The sequence below is a fragment of the Chaetodon auriga genome, chromosome 22 (genome assembly GCF_051107435.1).
Source record: "Chaetodon auriga isolate fChaAug3 chromosome 22, fChaAug3.hap1, whole genome shotgun sequence".
In the NCBI taxonomy this organism is placed as follows: Eukaryota; Metazoa; Chordata; class Actinopteri; order Chaetodontiformes; family Chaetodontidae; genus Chaetodon; species Chaetodon auriga.
In genome coordinates, this window is record NC_135095.1 from 7,039,784 (window position 1) to 7,058,851 (window position 19,068).

At 42.5% G+C, this 19,068-nt stretch overlaps 1 protein-coding gene and 3 non-coding genes across 4 annotated transcripts; 2 read left to right on the forward strand and 2 right to left on the reverse strand.

The window, feature by feature from the left end:
* Nucleotides 1-1,318: 1,318 nt before the first annotated feature.
* Nucleotides 1,319-14,799, reverse strand: mapk11 (mitogen-activated protein kinase 11). The gene is made up of 12 exons (XM_076721820.1): nucleotides 14,542-14,799; nucleotides 8,704-8,833; nucleotides 8,545-8,603; nucleotides 8,215-8,326; nucleotides 7,746-7,775; nucleotides 6,149-6,196; nucleotides 5,946-6,060; nucleotides 5,784-5,855; nucleotides 5,275-5,354; nucleotides 4,951-5,029; nucleotides 4,575-4,748; nucleotides 1,319-3,906 (listed from the first exon to the last, which is right to left on the reverse strand). Exons 1-12 carry the CDS (start codon nucleotides 14,652-14,654, stop codon nucleotides 3,833-3,835), a joined length of 1,086 nt encoding a protein of 361 aa, XP_076577935.1. The 5' UTR covers nucleotides 14,655-14,799; the 3' UTR covers nucleotides 1,319-3,832.
* A 1,544-nt stretch (nucleotides 14,800-16,343) lies between these two features.
* On the reverse strand, nucleotides 16,344-16,415 carry trnaq-uug (transfer RNA glutamine (anticodon UUG)). Its single transcript has one exon. It is a non-coding gene; the product is annotated as a tRNA-Gln (tRNA).
* A 191-nt stretch (nucleotides 16,416-16,606) lies between these two features.
* On the forward strand, nucleotides 16,607-16,689 carry trnal-cag (transfer RNA leucine (anticodon CAG)). The gene has a single exon. It is a non-coding gene; the product is annotated as a tRNA-Leu (tRNA).
* A 451-nt stretch (nucleotides 16,690-17,140) lies between these two features.
* On the forward strand, nucleotides 17,141-17,212 carry trnaq-cug (transfer RNA glutamine (anticodon CUG)). The gene has a single exon. It is a non-coding gene; the product is annotated as a tRNA-Gln (tRNA).
* Nucleotides 17,213-19,068: the final 1,856 nt, after the last annotated feature.

Consider the following 19,068-nt stretch of genomic DNA (forward strand, 5'->3'; position numbering starts at 1 on the left):
GTCGCGGAAATTCCTCCAGATGAACCAGCGGACCACTTGAGCGCTTTGCAGGGTCGCCGGGTCCACCCCCCCAACACACTCCCAAACACACACACATTGTTAGGCGTGGGTCGTGGTCGCCCAGGGCAGTCTATGGGTGTGTCTACAATGTGGGGGGAAAAGCTGCAAAACATCTGCCCATCCTGAGCTTTTAGCCCTTTAACACTCATGCTATGCCTTTAAAGTTCCTGTAGTTTCCTCTATCTTTTACTGAATGGTCATCATAAAAAGTTTTTTTTATATTGATCTTCAGTATCATATTTGTTTTACTGTCCTTTGGTGTCATTCCAATGTTGCCACACTATTAGACTATGCTATGTTGTACTACACTCGTCTATTCTACACTATACTATTCTGGTTTGTAGTGTGATATGCTGTACTACAGTGTACTGTTCTATCTTTCCATATTATACTACTATAATTTACTATTAGACTATGCTATTCTATCTAAACTATACTATAGTACTGTACTATGCTACTTTCTATACTACACTATACTACAATTTACTATTTTAGACCATAGTATACAATGCTTGACTATACTGCTTGTTTTTCTGGTTTCATAGAAATTACTTGCACTACCTGCACCTACCTCATACTGTTTATACTGGTTTTACTTCATGCCACTTGCACTACTTACTTGTATTTATATTTTTTGGATATTATGACTATTTGCACTTCTGGTTAGATGCTAATCTGCATTTCGTTGTCTCTGTGTTGCACTCTGACAATGATAATAAAGTTGAATCTAATCTAATCTAATCTACTCTGTAATACTATACTATGCTACTGTACTATGCTACCTTTCTATTCTATATTGTGCTTTTCTTTTCTATTCTGTACTATACTATTCTACTAACTAAACTATCCTGTACTATATTCTATCCTTCTCTATGTGTGAACAATCAAAGGTTATGTGCCTACACTTTATGTAATTGTTGCACATCTCATCCCAAAGCTGTGGGTATTAATATGCTGCTACAACAACCTCCAATGTTTTAGAAAGGCTTTCTACAAGATTGTGGAGCCTGCTGCAGAGATTTGCTCCTACTCAGCCACAATATTAATGAGTTCAGCCACAGATGTAGAGCTTAAAGGCCTGGTTCTCAGTTGACGTTTCAATTCCTCCGAGTAGCGTTGGATGGGGTTGAGATCAGGGCTCGATGAAACCCAGTTCCTCAAACTATCGACACAAAGGTGGAGTACGTAGACAGGTGTGTTCATGGTGTATGTCAAACTGGCTTAATGCTGCAGAGAATATATGAGACAAGAAGCACACTGACAGACAGAAATGATGATGTTTATTCTGTCAAAGTCAGGACTTGCCAAGTCATGAAACCCACTGATGAATGAGAAAATCATCTGAATCATTTGAAAACTGAGAGCTGACATTCTGTTAGTGATTTGAAACTCATGGCTACTGCTGAATCACATGCCACCATGTATTCAAAAGACACTTCTAACTTGTAACATACATACATACAGTATACGTATACATTCGATTTGCAGTTTGCTATTCAAATCCACCACATATACAACATCCACATAAGCACGTAACACTTTAGCATTCTGAGCTCTAACACACTTTGACTGAGACAAACAGGTTTGATTCATTTGGACTGTAAATTCAACATTTTGCATCCAGTGTTAATGGACGACTTGCACAAAGGGCTACATGTAGCACTCCAGTATGTACCATTGCAGGAAAAAAAAAAAAAAAAATACATGAGAGGTTTCCTTTCTTGTGTTCCTCAAAAATGATTCGTGTTTGAGTAGAAATAATCTCATTGGTTGAGTTAAACTTGAGTGGATTAAGCCGGGGAACCACAGATTTAACTTGCATGACTATGAAGTAACACTATACATAATATCACAACTGATATTAACCCTAAAATCAGAGCTACCTTTACATCCTCTAGCTAACATAGAGAGCTACTATAGCATACAGTCGTCAGATACAGACCTGCTTCACTGGTAATGCTGATTTTTGAGATTTTTATCACCCCAAATGCTGCCTGGTATCTGTAATGTCTTTTCACTTCACTTCTTATTCAGTAAACTGACCCTTAAAGTTTGATTTATAGATTTAAATCCCATTTAACACAACCCCATCACACAAGGCTAGGCATTTCTTTAGTTAATATCAGAGTACTAGACTTCATAATATCAGTGTTGTCTTCTTTTCCCTCTTGACATTTTCACTGACCTTCACGGTGAAGCTGGGAAACCTGTGGTTTGGACACTCTGCTTTAACACAACAAGATTATTTCTACTTCAGCAAGAAAAGTGTCAAACTAAAACTCCAGTGTGCTGCAAGAAGAATGACGCAATGTCAGTGAGGGAGTCAGCCATTCCGTGTAGTAATCTGCATATGCACCGAGCTCATGCTGCTTATGAAGATTGTACCTGTGAAGGCTATTTAAGATGATTATGGGTATAATAATGTTGCAATATGCCATAAACTTCAGCATTCAAGGTAAAGGACATCTTCAATGCTTTTATATTATTGTGGCGGATAAATGTGTCCAATCCGGTTTGTTTTCTTTATAACACTCGAGCGTCATGAAAACTGAAAAGAAGCTGAGGAAACATGAAAGATAACTAATGAGCTCCCTGGTTGCCACAAGCAGCCAAATGCGACTGCTTCATGGGAATCATCGGAGTGGAGTGTTTGACCAGCGATTGCTTGGATGGAGCTACGAGTTCATATATTATCATCCAGCACATGTCTGGTAACTGTGCCTTACAGTTTACAAAATGCCTGTAATCTTAATTCATGTAAATACAAACCGGGGCTGTAAAAGACACAGCAGAGAACTAAGGGAACCTGATGATAAGAAAACAGCCATCAGCGGAAACTGTATATGAGAAGCGAGGTCACACTGTAAACACAGACCTGCAACACAGTCACTCTGTTCCAGCTTTGGCATATATCTATTACCTTGCTAATTAATAGCACAGTTGGTGTTTACTATTCTGTAAGCAGGAGAGGATGAGGAAGAGCCGAGGAAGAGCAGTCGTTTTTGTTTGCTTTTGTGTGATTTTCTTTAACTGTGCGGAAATTATAAAGATAAAACAGGTTGAAAGTTGGTCACATTTTCCTGGTAATGCTGCTCTCTGACCCTCGGGCTGGTTTTACAGCACTATGGCAGATGCAATAAGCAGTCGTAATGGTTATAATACAGCACCAGTAATATTCTGTAATAATAAAATGCACATAAATCATGCAGTAGTATGCTGGCAAAGCTGCTCTGTGGCATGACGAGGCATTGCTGCGAGTCTTTAAATATGAATTCTATATATGAAAGCAGTGACTGCTTATGGCATTTGTCATGATGAGGGACCAGACGGCACTCTGTCGTTGCTTTGGAAATCCTAGTGTGTGTGGTTTTTTTTCTTCCTTTGACACCTTTCTATCAGTCTGTAAACACGGTTCAGCTCCGTAAAGTTGCTCCTTCGTATGACTCACTCCCTCTGCGAGTCCTGATGTAGACACGGTGGTTCCTCATTTCACCCCGACTGAGTGGAAACATAAGAGGAAGCAACTTTCTGGACCGGAAAGCTCCTTCCATCAGATTCTAAAATGTTGCCTGTAATCGCAATGCTTGCATCTGATCCCGTGGAGACCGTCCTGTCCCGCTGCTCAAATAAACTCATGACAGGCAATCAAACACAGTCACACCGAGCAGAGGGAATGCAGAGATTTCTTCAGCTGGCTCGCCACAGTCCTTCTCCCACTCACTGAGTACGTGGTCCTTCTTCAGGTAAAGGCCGAGGCGAGGCAGAGAGAGGATTACTGCTCCACCTGAAGGCTATCAGTCTTGCTACCGGATGCTTTGACGCTGTTCACCTCTTCGAATACCAACTCTGTGCACATGCATGAGAGAGGGATGAGTGAAAAGGAAACACATTAGCAGTGCAAGTTATATAAAACCCTTCCTTGATGTCACAACACTGCATTTCATATAAAAACCAGGCTTTTATTCAGTCAGGTTTATTATAACTGTGCGTGTTCAGCTTGGTATACTCTGGTCTATCAAAGAAATTTCACATTAGGATGCAAACCATGCACAAGATTATCCACCATGACTCACATCGACGTTGGGGCATTTCACAAAGCATAAAACTCCCTTCTGAACTGAAACGTAATCATATTTATGATGTTATAAATGGCATCTCTAAATATTTCAAAACCAACAGCACTTTGGTGGCGCAGTCAGCATTCCTGCGAGAAACATGCAGCCTTGAATGCACCATTGCATAATCCTCAAAGTTAAAAGCTCGGCAGCTTGAAGCTCACTTTGCATCTGTAACATCAATTTGTGCAACTTCCCCCTCTGCAAACCAAATCCGCCCTTCTGAAAGTGTTTAGAAAAGGAGGTGAGAGCGTCCATTTGAAACAAACTGAGAAGTGGACAATATGCAGCCTTTTTAAAATGCCACCAATAAGCTGCAATCACGCCAGTATTGTGTCATCCACTGTTAGCTGTTTCACATAAATCATATATTATGCTCCTTCTAATTTAAAGCTTTACCTTTCCATTCTTCTAGAGTTCGATCTTTACTCTCCAGCGTTTGATCGTAAGGCGGGGCCTCCGGCTCGTCATCTGGATCATGGTACTGTGAGAAGTAGGGGTGGGACAGAGCCTCGCTGGCCGAGATCCTCCCGTCACAGTCCAGAACCAGCATACGCTTCAACAGATCGACAGCTAACGGAGACAAAGAGAGGAGTGAAGGAGGGCTGGGATGTGGTTGGAGGATGGAAACCAGTTTAAACCCAAAGGGCCAAACCTGTGAAACCGGATTTCTAATTTGCAACATGGAGAGAGCAACTTGAGCTTCAGCAGCCACTCAAAGCCTTGCGATTGGATTTTAAGAATTTGATAATCCAATCTGCGGTGCATCACCCACCTAGTGGATTCGCTCCTCTGAAGATCTTTTCCAGGTCCTGCTGGGGCATGAAGGGCAGAGACTGGATGTACTTCTGTGCCTGCAAACACAGATCAGTGTTCAGCTCATGGCATGTGACAATGTGGATCATTTGGCGTCAAACAGTTAGTGATCAATCACCCCAAACACTCACACATACTGACTATTCAATCAACTGCCGTGTCAATAGAATGAATCAATCAATTAGAACAGGTTGCCTGTATGAATGGCAGCAGCATAATAGTGCTAGCATAACGTCTTCTTCACATTCTTGTCCCACCAAAATCGCTCTTCTCCCTCTCTCACATGTTCAGAGCAGATCTTCTTCAACAGATCAGACGTCGGAGTCCCAACCACCTCCATGATTCTCTTCAGCTGGTCAATGTCTTAGGAGGAGTTCAGGACTGATAAGATTTCTGAAATGTCATCGAGCTGCAGGATTTGACTTGCCGTGTCATTTTGTCACTTATGAAATCACCAAAGATAGAAACTCTGCTTGCTGAGCGCTGCTGAAAGGTAACGCTTCTTTTCTAGACAGCGAGTCCCACAGCACACAAAGATCAATAAATCAAATTCGTTTTAGCTCTGCTCTTAGATACTGAATCCAACAACCTAGATAATTCAGCCTTTTGTCATCAGGCCTTTTCATTCCCCACTTCTCTCTGTTGATGCCCCCCCCCCCCTTCAGAAAGGCCTGGGATTATAATGCAAATCCACGTCCACAGGGCACTTTAGAGAGGTAATGGAAGGCTGGTGCTAAGAGGGGAGAAAAGCTGCAAATTGCAGTGGACGTTAACCATGCTGATAAAGGATACAGTCAGTGCCAGGAAAAAGGACTTTTCCCTTCAGCAGCTCTCCCATAATGCATCCCACTGACCAAATATCAACTGGAACGGAAACACCAGAGGTTTAATCACCTAACTGACAGTAAACATATGAGAAAAGCTTATTAATGTAATAGTTTGGTGCCATCTTACCGTTCTGATTGTAGTGCATCCAGTTCAGCATGATCTCTGGCGCGCGATACCACCGTGTTGCCACATACCCTGTCATCTCGTCATCCGTCTGTCTGGCCAATCCAAAGTCAAGGATCTGTAGGACAGGAAGACTGCGTTTTAAATGATAGAGTTCAAAGGTTGGAGTGAAGGTTGTGCAGGTTTAAACTGAAGGTCAGTCTTACCCTCAGCTCACAGTCCTCATTTACTGCCACATTACTCGGCTTGAGGTCCTGGGAAAGACAGTAAAGCAGACAAAGACGGAGAGAAACATGATCAGAATGAAGATGCATCTGCAGATAGAGGGATGGATATGAATATAAAGCAGTACAAACCACCCAGCTTGTGTTTGAAATCCCAGTTGTTGTCCTTGGCTATTTTCACTGCATTCATACAGATCATGCTCACAGTGAGCGTTCCTCAGAGCATCGATCAAAAACACAGCTGTTAAATGGTGATTTCAAAATAGCCATTGTATTACCTAATTCATGTCTTGACTTCTCTATTCGTAGCCAAACATTAAATATTCACTCCTTCTCTCCAGGCAGCTGGATTTCACCCAACTTTAACAATCTCGAAGAACCATTAAAAAACCTGCTTTTAAAGCTTCAGTGTACTCGTACTGTTCATTAGGATGAGATGCTCTTCTGCTAACTTGTTTTTGCATTTAAAATTCAACCTTAGAAACCCCTTAATAAGCATGCTGAGCAGACAAACAGTGATCAAACCTGCAGAACTTTAGCTAGTGGAGGTTAGTAGTAAACTTTAGTGCATTAGAAATATAAATTAAGTAGAGGAAGGTCATTACAAGTACACTTTGACTTTTTGTGCTTAATTTAAAGTATGTTTAAAGTGTACTTTTACTAACTAGATGTCATCAAGTTCTACTTAAATGTGTTAAAAATGAATATACTAATTCTGCAATACTTAAAGTGGTATTTCAAAGTACTCAAGAACAGTGCACTTTATTGTAAGCGTATCATAAATTATACTTGAGTGTACTTTAAAAAGTGTACTAAATTACAAATACTTTTAATAGTAATTAAGTGTACTTGTGAAAGGTATACTTCTTTTCAAGTCCTTTGTAATACACTGTTTGCATGGTTATTAAAAGTGCACTTTAGTTTCACTTTATTTTAAGGATATTTAAGTATATTTAAAAACACATTGCTGACAGAATACAATTGTACTGCTGTACTGTGTGTTTTGAATGTTCATGATTTTCACTGGTGTACTTCAGTCAATTTAGCAACTATTTACACTTCAAGTATACTCAAGTAGTACTCCCGTGGTGCTCAAGGAGAACTTCAGTACTGTTAAGTATACTTGAAGGCGACAAAAATAAAGTAGCACAGTGTACTTAGCACATTCTTCAAAAAGAGTCATTTAAATAGAATATTTTGACACCTGGGCCAAAAATTACAAAATGTTTGGCTGAGCTGTGTATAAATGTGAGTAAAAGTTGATCTAATCTTACATAATAAGACATCTGGAATTTTCCATTTTAATGAATGGTGCAGCAATACCCAATAGAACATGCTGTGTTGGCTTTGAGTATTTAACTCTGTGTTAACATCACATATTTTCAATGATCCTGTCAAGACTGTGTGGAATGAGATGATTTTTCCAACCTTAAAACTATTTTAAGGGATATTTAAGGGGAAAGCTGTATATTAAAAGGTTAAAAGAGGTTTATTTTTTATCTCAAATCAGGCAAGCGTGTTTACGTTTTCTCAAAGTTGATGGTCAAAATGACAAGGAGGGCAAAGAGAAGGCACTCACTCTGTGGATCAATCCCGCTGAATGGATGTACTGTTCGACAGGCGGGTGGGGTGGGGCAGGAGGATGGGGGAGGAAAGAGGAGAGAGGACAAAAAGGGAGACAGGGGTCAGCAGTGCAGTTCACAATATCAGCCCCTGCCTAAAGGGAGGCTGCTTTTGTCTGCCCCATGGTAACCGGGAAGGCCGAACAGCCGGCCCAGCAGGCTGCTGGACTGATGCAGCTTTAGCATGCTAGCTTTGGACAGAATTCACGACCATGGGGTGTTTTTGCAACATGGACTGTGGTTTCCAAATTCTGACATGAATCTGCTGCTTTAATTTTAAAAAGCAACCTACACACCGAAAGTGTACTGGGGGTAAAAACGTGATTGGGAACCACTGGTGCACCATCTGCATGATAATATGTACATCATGTACTACGCTGCACTCAGTACGGCACACAGCGAGTGTATCATTATGCAGGTGATTACCTTGAGGCCGCGGAGAAGCTGGTAAATCAAGAACTGCACATGCTCGTCGGACAACCTCTGAAATTTAACGATGTTATTGAGGTCTGCACCCATCAGGTTAGTCACCAGGTAGCTGCAAAAGAACAAAGTTTGTGAGTGAACAGGGGGTTGGGGGAGTTTCAGTGAAGAGGAGAACATAGTGATGCTGCCATGGCAACCATCACACATTTCTACACCTCGGATCGTCTCCACCAGCACCACCCTGTCCTCTAATAACAGAATCCCTCCATTTTTGGTGAAAGGTAGACAGTTGTATAGCTTGTAGGAAACACCAAGGGATGACATATTTACAGTTCATTGAAGTCCTCTAATGCTGCAGCAGGTGTGAAGACATCCAGCAGCCCTATTACCTGCAGAGACAGAGACAAGCAGAGCTGATCAATAACAGAGCGGAGACATGCAGAGAGCTGCGTCTGTCTGTCTCTGGGTGTTTTCAGAAGCAGCACTAACATTCTCATGTTTCATGTGCTTGAGCAGCCTGAGTTCCCGGTACGAGCGGCGGCTGTGGATCAGAGACTGAAAAGGCCTGGACAGCTTCTTCACCGCGACCTTCTGCCGCAAGACAACATCATACGCCGAACTGGAGAGACAAAACAGAGGGATGGTGTTAAAAACATGTCTGAATGCACTTCAGCATACCTGATTTATTGTTTATGGTAGCCAGTGTCGTTAAGTATGAGTAAGTTCACATGACTTAGCAAAGGGGGCTTAAAAAAAAATATTGCTTTTATTATAAGTGGCCCTTAATGTGTGAATTCCACAAAAACAAACAAAGAAAACAGTGTAAGAATAATATTGAAGTCATCTGACATTCTGGGAAATGCATTTATTCGCTTTCTTGCCAAGATTTAAATATAAATCTCCAGCCAAGGGAATGTTAGCTTAGCATTAGCACAGCAAACATGATAACAGCTACCCTGGCCCTGTCCAAAGGTAACAAAATCCATCACCCAGCACTCTTAATGCTTCCTTACCCACATTTTATATCTAGATTATGTGTAGGACAGTTTCTTGGCCTTGCACAAATACGTCCTCTGATTTTGTTCATTTGGGACAGAACTCGGCAACCTAATCCCCCTGTTTCCTGTCATAATGCTAAACTACATGCAGTAAATCCAGCACATTGTCTCCCAGCGAAAAAAACAGGGCAAATTGTCATTTTTACCCCCTTTTTTTTAAAGAAACTAAATAAACAAGATATAGCGTGGTAATTTGTGAACTTGAGAAGTGGTGGTAGGCAGATTTTGTCACTTTTGGACAAAGTCAAGGTAGTTGTTTCCCCCGTGATCACACTTTATACCCTATAATTCCCAAAAATGTCACATAGCATATCAGATAATGACACTGATATGTCCATATATTAGTGATAAATGATTGTGGAGAAAGAGAGACAGACTGACAAAGACTAACGCAGACAGAGAAGAAGAGGGTGAAAGAGGATATGGTGGAACAACATGAGCGAGGATGTCAGATAGTGTAAAAGCGCCGAGGTTTATTTCATCGGCCCCTTTTGAAATGTAAATGTCATTCCGCATACTGAACGCTGAGCCCTGCCGCTGCCTATGCCGCTGCCTTTGTGGTGCCGATGTCTTTTCAGTCCTGCCAGCGTTTCAACACTCGCGGTAATAATAACAATACAGCCATCAGAGAGCGGAACAGACAAACAGGAAGGAAACATGAGTGAGAATTGAGAAACGCTGCACAACACTGCAGAAACAGAGCAAGAAGCAAGAAGTGAAACGCTGGAAAAAGTGGACATTTAGAGATGAGTAAGAGACAACACTTGAGAGAGTGGTCATGTTGGTTTTTGTGCTGATTAAACAAATAAGACATGAGGTCTTAATCAGAGATTTTTAGGGGTGCTGGTAGGTTTTTTTTCTTACCTACATGTCTATATTCTAACCTACACTAACCGTCTCTTGATGTTATCTATTTATATTTAGCACTTAGATATGAGAGCGGTATCAGCTGCTTATCTCACGCATCAACTCACAGCAAGAGAGCGAGAAAGCATATGTTGAAATATTACTTTCATTTCCAGCATCTTCAAAAGAGGGGAAGGGGCCTGTGTAATCTTCAATGTCTTTTCTTTTTCCTGTAAACCTGCAAAAATTCAGCTCACAGCAGATACAGTATGCTGCATCGCCACCTTGACACAGAGTGGAAGTGCCCACCAAAATGATGCCTTCTCCTGTTTTACCCACAGTGTGAAGCTCACTGTAAATATAAGCGGATCATTTCATGGTGACCTGTAATGCTTACGTGCATGAGTAAACCTCACTCTTGCACGATTGAGTGCATCCATGTGGCTTTCCGTCTTGTGATCACCTGCTGCCAGTCCGGATGTTCCCGCCAGGCTTCAGCCAGGACAGCAGCCAGTCTCCTCCCTCTCTGACATGAACCAGGCCTCACACATACCTTCCTTCCTGCCATCTTCCATACATGGGTCTGACCGCTCTGCTGTCAGCACACGGCCCAGCCAAGGCATCGATTTCTCTCCTCTTTTGTCTCAGTAGGTTTTTTTTAATATCCCAGCTCTTAATGTGCCTCCGGTTTCAAAAAGGAAGAGGGCGAATATCCAATGTGAGAAGAGTCGAGGACGCTGTTAACCCACAAGGAAAACTGCTTTTATGTGCATTTTCTGATCTTATCAGTTGATTACATTGGATTAAATAAAGAGGAAAACCTATACGATGAAATGGGGGAAAGGTATTATAGATGACTGTTCACAGTTTGTTCATTGCTTGCTTCCTTAATTCCAATTAAAGGAATAATTCAACATTTTGTGAACATTCAGCAGTTTAGCTTAGCTTAGCATCAAGACCGGAAACAATCTAAGCCCCATCCAAAGTTAGCAAAAGTCAGCACCTGGAAAGCTCACTAATTATATCTCATTTGCTTAATTCGTATAAAAAAGATGTGCAAAAATGACAATTTGTGGTTTACAAAGTTCTGTGGTGGACTATTTCTTTCCAGAGCCTTCAGACCCATCATTATGCTGAGCTGTGCTGACGGGCTGGTGGCTGTAATTTCACAGTGAATGAACATGAGAGTGGTATAAATTTCTCATCTGTTTCTTGAAACACTCCAGATATACACACATACCCACACTTGCACATATATTGTCATTTTATCCCATATGCACCTGTGTCTTTTAAACTGCACTGCAGTCACACGATAACCATCGGCTCAAACAAGACCTGCAACAAATCAGAACCCCAGTCTCGTTTTCCGCTCAGTTCATCATGACCCCAATCAACAATCCGACAGGCGCAGACATAACAACTCTGACAAGGTGAAAATGATGCCATGTTTTATTCATAGTTATCCGAATGAGAGGCTTCATGCCAAAAGTTCTGGTTTGCTGAACAGATGTTCCATACGCTGACATGAGATGAAAGCAGCCTTGATCGGCTTAGTGCATTTTCTCTCTTGATGCTCAGTCGCGACTGGTCCAGAAGTGGGACGATTTCCGTCTCAAGAAACAGAAGCAGGAAAAAGAATATTCAATGGGATCAGAAAGATGAGAAGACAATGAGTCTGGATCAGGCGAGGGATGTGACAGTGTTCAGTCCTCCAAACTTTTTGTCTCATGACTTCAAAATTCCAGAAGCACTGCATGTTAAATTATTAAATCAGCTTTGTATTCCTGATGCCTCACTCTCTTGTGTTTGTGCTCTGCAGCTCTGCAGCTCTAAAACCTCTCTAGTCATTCCTTACAAGCTAATATACTCCCTTGCACCTACTGTACTGTTCTCTTTCTAAGCTTTGTTTCTGTGTCATTCGGTTCCCCCTCTCCCATTGCTGATGGGGTATAAGTTCTTCAGCTCTAGCTTTAATGGATTATATGATCTTGTCGGATCCTTGACCTCAGATCTGCAGCCTCGAGAGGGTTCACAGACAGAACAAGCTGCTATTTAAGATAAATGATGAGAGCTGTTTTACTGTGCCTCTCGAGAGCTGTGGGACTATCCTAACCCCCCATTACGCCACGCACATACATATGTCGTACTCCCCCATCCCCCAGCTGATTGCTAGTCAAGTTTTGCCATGAGAAAGTCGCTGACAATGGTTGGATATCAACATTAACAATGCAGGGCAATGCTGGGCGGCGTGTGAAGGAATGTCCTTTGTGTGCGAGAGAGTTTGAGCAAAGTCCAGACATTTCACCAGTGCCATCACTCATGCTTCTGTACGGTCGATACGGTGCCTTCAGAAACACAGCAGCTCAGAATGCGTAGTGATTAAAACAGGAGGAGGAGAAACACCTGCGAATCCCCTCTTCTTTCCAAACACAGCACATACATAAACACGTCACTAAACAGCTTTCTGATGCGAAGGATTTAGAGCAACCAGGGGTACTCACACCTGCATGGAAGGACTGTGGAGTGGATCAATTAAAGGTGCGGTTCTTGAGAAAGATATCAGGCAGACATGAACTCTGACTTTTGTACCGACGTTTGCATGTTTACACAACTTGAACTGAGCATTTAGAGGAACAAATATTGCTTAATGCAGCATTTTTTCTCTCAGCAAAGCTTCACGTACCACTGAATAGATGCTTTGACAACATTGCACATGCAGCATGGGTAACGGCAGTATCATGCTCCAAAAATACATCCTGAGGGCAAGTGAACTAGCTGAAAGCAGAGTCATGATGGAGCTATATTTTGGTTCTTGTGCTACTCTGAGCAGAGCTTTAAAGCTGCCATATTGCCGAGATGTTTATGCACAAAATATTCCTGTGGGAGCCTGAATCATAAAGGGGAGCTCCAACAGAGAAGCAGATGCCATCTCGTGCGCATTCATACAGTGTCTTAATTAACGTCTCACTTGACAGGAAGTCAGCTGTTGAGATGAAAGCGCCTGTCTGAGGATGCAGGCGATGGCGGCGATGGGTGTGGTGAAACAAGTCAATATATGAGAATGTTAGTTTGTGATCTGACACAATCCAGTGCACAAGTCTTGCCTGAACAGCTCAGAGTGAACGCTCCATCTGGAGAAATTTGGACTTACCAACATTAAATCTTAGGCCTCTCTCATCCTTTTCGTCACAGGCTTTGGACTCAGACAGACAAGATTTGGGAACATGGAGTGATTTCATATTTTTCTCATTGTAGTGTGGAAATGGGCATATGCTTGAGTCAGTGGGCAGAGACAGCATAAGCCCTGCAGCTGATTGGATTAGCTTTCAACCCCTTTTCACAAAGGTGATGTTTCAGATCATTCCTGTCACATCTACAAAGCTTCTTTTGAATAGTTTACGAGTGTCTCTCCATAGTTTAGTGTTTGGCCCACCTGCCAGGATTAATCAATTCCCTGCGGGAGATTTTCAGACAACTTCAGGCTTAGCATTTACTTCTTGCTGCCAGCGCAGAGCTGCCAACATGCAAGGCTGCGCAGAAAGGGTTTAACATCTTACTGGTGCCCTGAAAATGTGATGACCCCATTGCAAAAAACTATTCCATCCACGTTTTCTTAGGCAACCATCATCCTGCTATTACAGCTTAATTAATATTGACTGTCGGAGGTGGTTATCACCATGACACATCACCATGGCAACGGGATCCCACCAGCTGAGCAATTGCATGTTGCAAGACTGTAAATGTCTGCATCCAGACAGAGGGGCAAACAGAGAGGAGGGTGGCTGTGCAGGTGTATGCTTGGGATATGCTAAATGGTGCATGCACCTGCTGTGGGCTTCAAGGTGTCAGACCTGCACTGTGTTATTCATGGAGAGCAGCAGGATCCAGATGTGCCATACATTATTAGAGATCCACAACAGCAGTCTCTGCAGAGTAGCTCCTCCTGTTAGAGTATAGAGACTGTTGAGGGGGGGGCATTTGGGAAATTCCTGTGCTGATGCTGTCTCATTCTTTCATTCCCTTCCACTCATAGGGACAGCAGACAGTGAGCCTGCTTTGTCTTTCCATATGGCTGACAACAACACACATCTTCAACTCTGCCCACTGAAACCGAGAAAAATTACTTTCATCTGATGTTTGTTTTTCCCTAAAACACTGATGCCGAGGAAGCACTGGCAAGGGGACGATAATGATACGCCGGTAATAACAACAACGACAAAGATAAAAACCCCAAACAATTAGTTCCCACAAGCTCCTTCCTCCTGACATAGCCGACATGAACGCATCGATATGCTGATGCATCATGACCAATATACGGTAAATGTGGCAGCCTCGCCCCTCCATCCGCCCTGCGTCCACGCACACACACACACACACACACACACACACACACACACACACACACACACACACAAATACTCACCATACGGAGCCATAGGCTCCGGAGCCCACCGGCGTCAGGTTCTGGTACCGCTCCGGTACCTCCCACACAGTCTTGTTCAACTCCTGCCTGTAAAATCCTGGTCTGGCGGACATTTCACCGAGCCGGCGACAGAAGGGAATCAAGTGAGCAAAAGAGGAGAAGAGGGAGAATGGAAGCGAACGGGGGGAAACGGTAGATGGGGCCGCCGTCTGCTGCCTGAGCCGAGCTGCTGCTGCTGCTGCTGCACACACCGCACCGGCCAGTGACAGCAGAGCTCTCTCTCTCTCTCTCTCTCTCTCTCTCTCTCTCTCTGCTGCACCCCCACCCCTCTGCTGTAGCTTCAAAGTTGACCATCATTAATAACAGAAATAACAGCACATATCATATTGCATTATAGACAGAGGCTGAAAAGATGCACAAAGCTGCAGAGCTGGGTCATGTGACCCCTTTCAGACGACTCATGTCAGTAATTGTTGATATAAAAATACAGACTAATGCAGCTTTAAAGTATTTGTTGACATTTCACACTATAGTTTGTTTAAATAGTGGCTTAATGCAGCCTGTGTTGTCTTACAATATTGTAACGTGCATACTGATGAAATTCTGTCTAGGAGCTTGTCAACTTAAAAAAAAAAAAAAAAAAAAGACATAAAACGGGACTCAGCTGAATCAACATAAAGCAATTCTTATGTTGGGAATTATGAAAAAATGATGAGAGCAAAATAAAGCCAAACTTAAGGTATGGTAATAATGTAACTGTATTACTGCCATCTAGTGGTTAATGTCTGGCAGTGCAAAGTGCCCGTTCAAAAGAAGCGTCAATGTAACCAATGAAACTTTCCAATGAGAAATCTTCAGGTACTGTTATGCCCATCTGAACAAAAATTTTGATTAATACTATGTAGGCTGACCGTTCAAGGGGGATAATTATGAGCTAAGAGACTGTTACAGTGATTTTTGTGCATTTTCAGGAGGAGGAAGACACATCCACAATAACAACGGAATGATCTGACTTCTGGCAGTGCTGAGGTTTGTAATTATGCACAATAAAAGTTTTTGTGTTAATCTGAGGCTGTTTCAAGTTTCTTTATACACAGTATAACACATAGATGCGGAATATACAAAATAACATCATCATATTTTTTTATTTCTAAATAATAATGGATTATATATATCAGTTGCATGGGGCCCTCATGATAGCTTCTTCAGCCAGTAGGTGTGGATCATGCCCGGTCCTGTGAGGTCCAGCTCTTCATACGTGACACTCTGTCTTGAATGTCTGGCATTGTGATGGTTACCAGTTCTTGTTCTGGAAGATTGCTGTGGTCTGCTCTTAGATCCACTAGCCACTGATCCACTCTGGGTGAATCAACTCTCGTGGTCTTAGTCTGCCCATGAGAGCACACCAATTGTTCGGTGGAGAACATTCTATTTATTCTCCTGGCTTCTGCTTCTCTTGTGTTCAGGTGGGTGGCCAGAGCTGTGAGTCTTTGCGTGGCAGTCTCAAGTGCCTCTGGTAAGGACAGTTGCTTGTACTTCCAGGGAGTTCCTCCTTTCTGGAGCTCTAAAATTTGGCAAACTTCTTTCTGTGTTGCCTTGATCTTGGCCTCGAGCCTCTTTCTCCATGGGGGGTATTGCTACTTGTGGCTGTTCATCTTATATTAAAGCATCTCTAGAATCACTGGTGATGTACATGAGTTTAGTGTCAAAGAACCCCAAAACCAACAGGCAGACACACAGTACATTGGGCTTATGAAATGACAGTCACAACAAGGTGATAATAAGCTGTGGGGACAGACATTAGGTTCCACCGAGACTTGAACTCGGATCACTGGATTCAAAGTCCAGAGTGCTCACCATTACACCATGGAACCAACACGCAGATGTCAAACACACAGTCATGGAACACCTTCACACACATCACTCCTTATCTGAGGATATTGTTTTGTAGCAAAAGTTGAGCCATGATATATTATTGTATAGTGTATTATAATGTGCAATGACATTTTTTCGGTACTGTATCCCGATATCTGTCGAAATGTCCATGATGGGACAGCTTGTAGCAGTCAGGATGGCCGAGCGGTCTAAGGCGCTGCGTTCAGCTCGCAGTCTCCCCTGGAGGCGTGGGTTCGAATCCCACTTCTGACAGTTGGTGTTTTTCATTTGACACACTGAAACGACAACATGACACTGAGAAAGTCCTCAGGTAGCTATTGCTGCTTTCTGACACCCTCAATTAAACTGGAAGGTTGTCTGTGGCATCTTGTCAACATGTATCTCTGTGCATATGTTTCTCACAGTTTACATTAACTGAACAGGCTCTTAAGTACATTTCCTGTTGTTCCTACTTTCCTGTTGTTCCTACTTTAGTTTGCAATGATGCTGTGAAGACATTGCGGTCCTGTAGTGGCACTGCTGCAACACCAGTTCCCTTTCACAGTGAATAGCAGTGTACCACCACTTTTTAGTCCGTATGTGTGCACGGCCTGTGAGTCTCTAGAGTGTCTACCCGTAGGCTTCTCGTTTTGGCACATTATGCCATGTGCATGACACAGGTTGGTGCCAAGTGGTCTACAACCATTATTGGCTCATTTGTGGTGGTTCCATGGTGTAATGGTTAGCACTCTGGACTCTGAATCCAGCGATCCGAGTTCAAGTCTCGGTGGGACCTAATTTTAAAAATGCAGGGTAGAGTAAGGTGTAATTGTAACCTGAGATCTTGAATCTCAGGTCAGTTGCCCTTGTGTTAAGGGTGTTGGTTGCTGGGAGGATGATTGGACCTGCCGTCCTGGCTCCCCTTTGCCGTAGCATTGCTTTTGTACCTCATCAGTCTCTCAATGTGATAGCAACTGCACGTTTGCAGATATTGGAACACTGAGCTCGCAGTTGTTTCACTGTTAGGCTGGATTTTGGGTTTCAAAGCATCCAGTTATCCCACATCCTTTTCACGTACCCCCTGTCTTCAGGGTTACTTGTCTGGTAACATTCCAAGTGTTCCAGGTTCCAGGCAGTCTGTGCACAACATCACGCTGATACAATATTTCATTTCAGTCAACATATAGTAGAGGTTGTTGTTCAATTTTTTACAGCGAGCCAGAAGGCTAAAAGAGACACACCCCAAATTGGAGATTATATTTCATCCAGAAATGCATGAAAAGCCAAAGCAATGAGGTTGGCTGGGAAGTGAATGCTATACAGTAGGAAATAAGTTTGTGTGTGACACATTGCACTCACCTCAGGGAGGCCTCACCTGTCAACATGAAAAGTAAAAAAAACAAATGGCAGAAATATTAATATTTGTCCACTGATCTGTTCTATAAATTTTATTTCTGTATGACTCCATTAATTTCGCTCATTTTCATGGTCAAAATCGTTGAATTTGTGCTAGATTGAGCGCATGCATTTGGCGCGTGCCTGTTGCTGTCTCTATGTGGGACACCAATTTAATGTTTGCAGAAACTGCTATTATACACCTTGATTTTCCATAGTGTAGGTAACGTATTTCATGTACGCGTGTAACATATTTAGATGCTGATCGGACATAAAACCGCACTGAAAAAGCACGAGGTGAGGCAGGCAGTACTTCTTCCACACTGAAGGGGGCGTGCGTGAGCCCAAAGGTTCCTGCTTGTTGTTAGTGTTCTTCGCAGACACAATCATAAAGTCAAGTGCACTACAGGTAGGTTTAATTTTTATTTTTTGCTCTGACTGACCAAAAATGAAAGATTCAATATGAAGCTGAAAAATGTCTTACAACTGGACTTTCATTCGAAGCAGGAAGTGACAGATAATGGAAGACCAATGCCGGAGCTAAAAGGTTTGCTTCAAAGGACAGGACCGAAGATTGACTGTTTTCAAACGAGTGGTGCACCTGAAAGCACTGGCTTTGTGGCTGTGCTACGAGAAACGGACTTTACTGATTTCTTTGCCTTTTTGTGACAATGTCTGGATATAAACGGGATGTTGTGATTTGAGGAATGTACGGAGAGGCCTCAGTGCAAAGTAACAACAAAGTAACAGAGATTTTTGTCCGGCAGGATCCGCGAATGGACTTCATTTACAAAGGTAAGACCATGTGTACACTGCAGTCTACAGTGTGCTAAAAAAAAAAAAAAAAAAAAAAAAAAAAAGCTGATATGAGATATGAGACATCAACAGGAGTCAATGTGCAAGCTGCCAATTGAACGGTGAATTTTTAACTACCCTACTGGCATCATATATTTGTAATCTGACTGAAAGAGTCACCGGCCACGAATCTAACCGCACGTCACTGACTCACCTGTGCAGCTGATCTGCTCGTCAGAGAGGAGCCTTCACGCCGGTACTGCCAGCACAACCTGACAGTGTTTTTACACAAAGACAGAAGTAACGTAATGTAACACACTTGCCGAATTTACAAGAAGGGGGAAACGATTTAGAATTTGTCCTAGGAGGAGTTTGACAAAGTTTGTAAAGTTTCCCCTAATTGAACAACTCACAAAACTTTGAGATTTTTTAAGACAGTCTGGGACCTTTTTGCCACCGCTT

Excerpts from the sequence above, each read along its gene's own strand:
- mapk11 (XM_076721820.1), bottom strand. The coding sequence starts at position 14,654 with ATGTCCGCCAGACCAGGATTTTACAGGCAGGAGTTGAACAAGACTGTG. Across the intron at positions 8,834-14,541 it reads GGAGCCTATGGCTCCGTATG|TTCGGCGTATGATGTTGTCT; the intron begins GTGAGTATTTGT and ends TTGTCTCTCCAG. Across the intron at positions 4,749-4,950 it reads CAGAGGAGCGAATCCACTAG|CTGTCGATCTGTTGAAGCGT; the intron begins GTGGGTGATGCA and ends TGTCTCCGTTAG.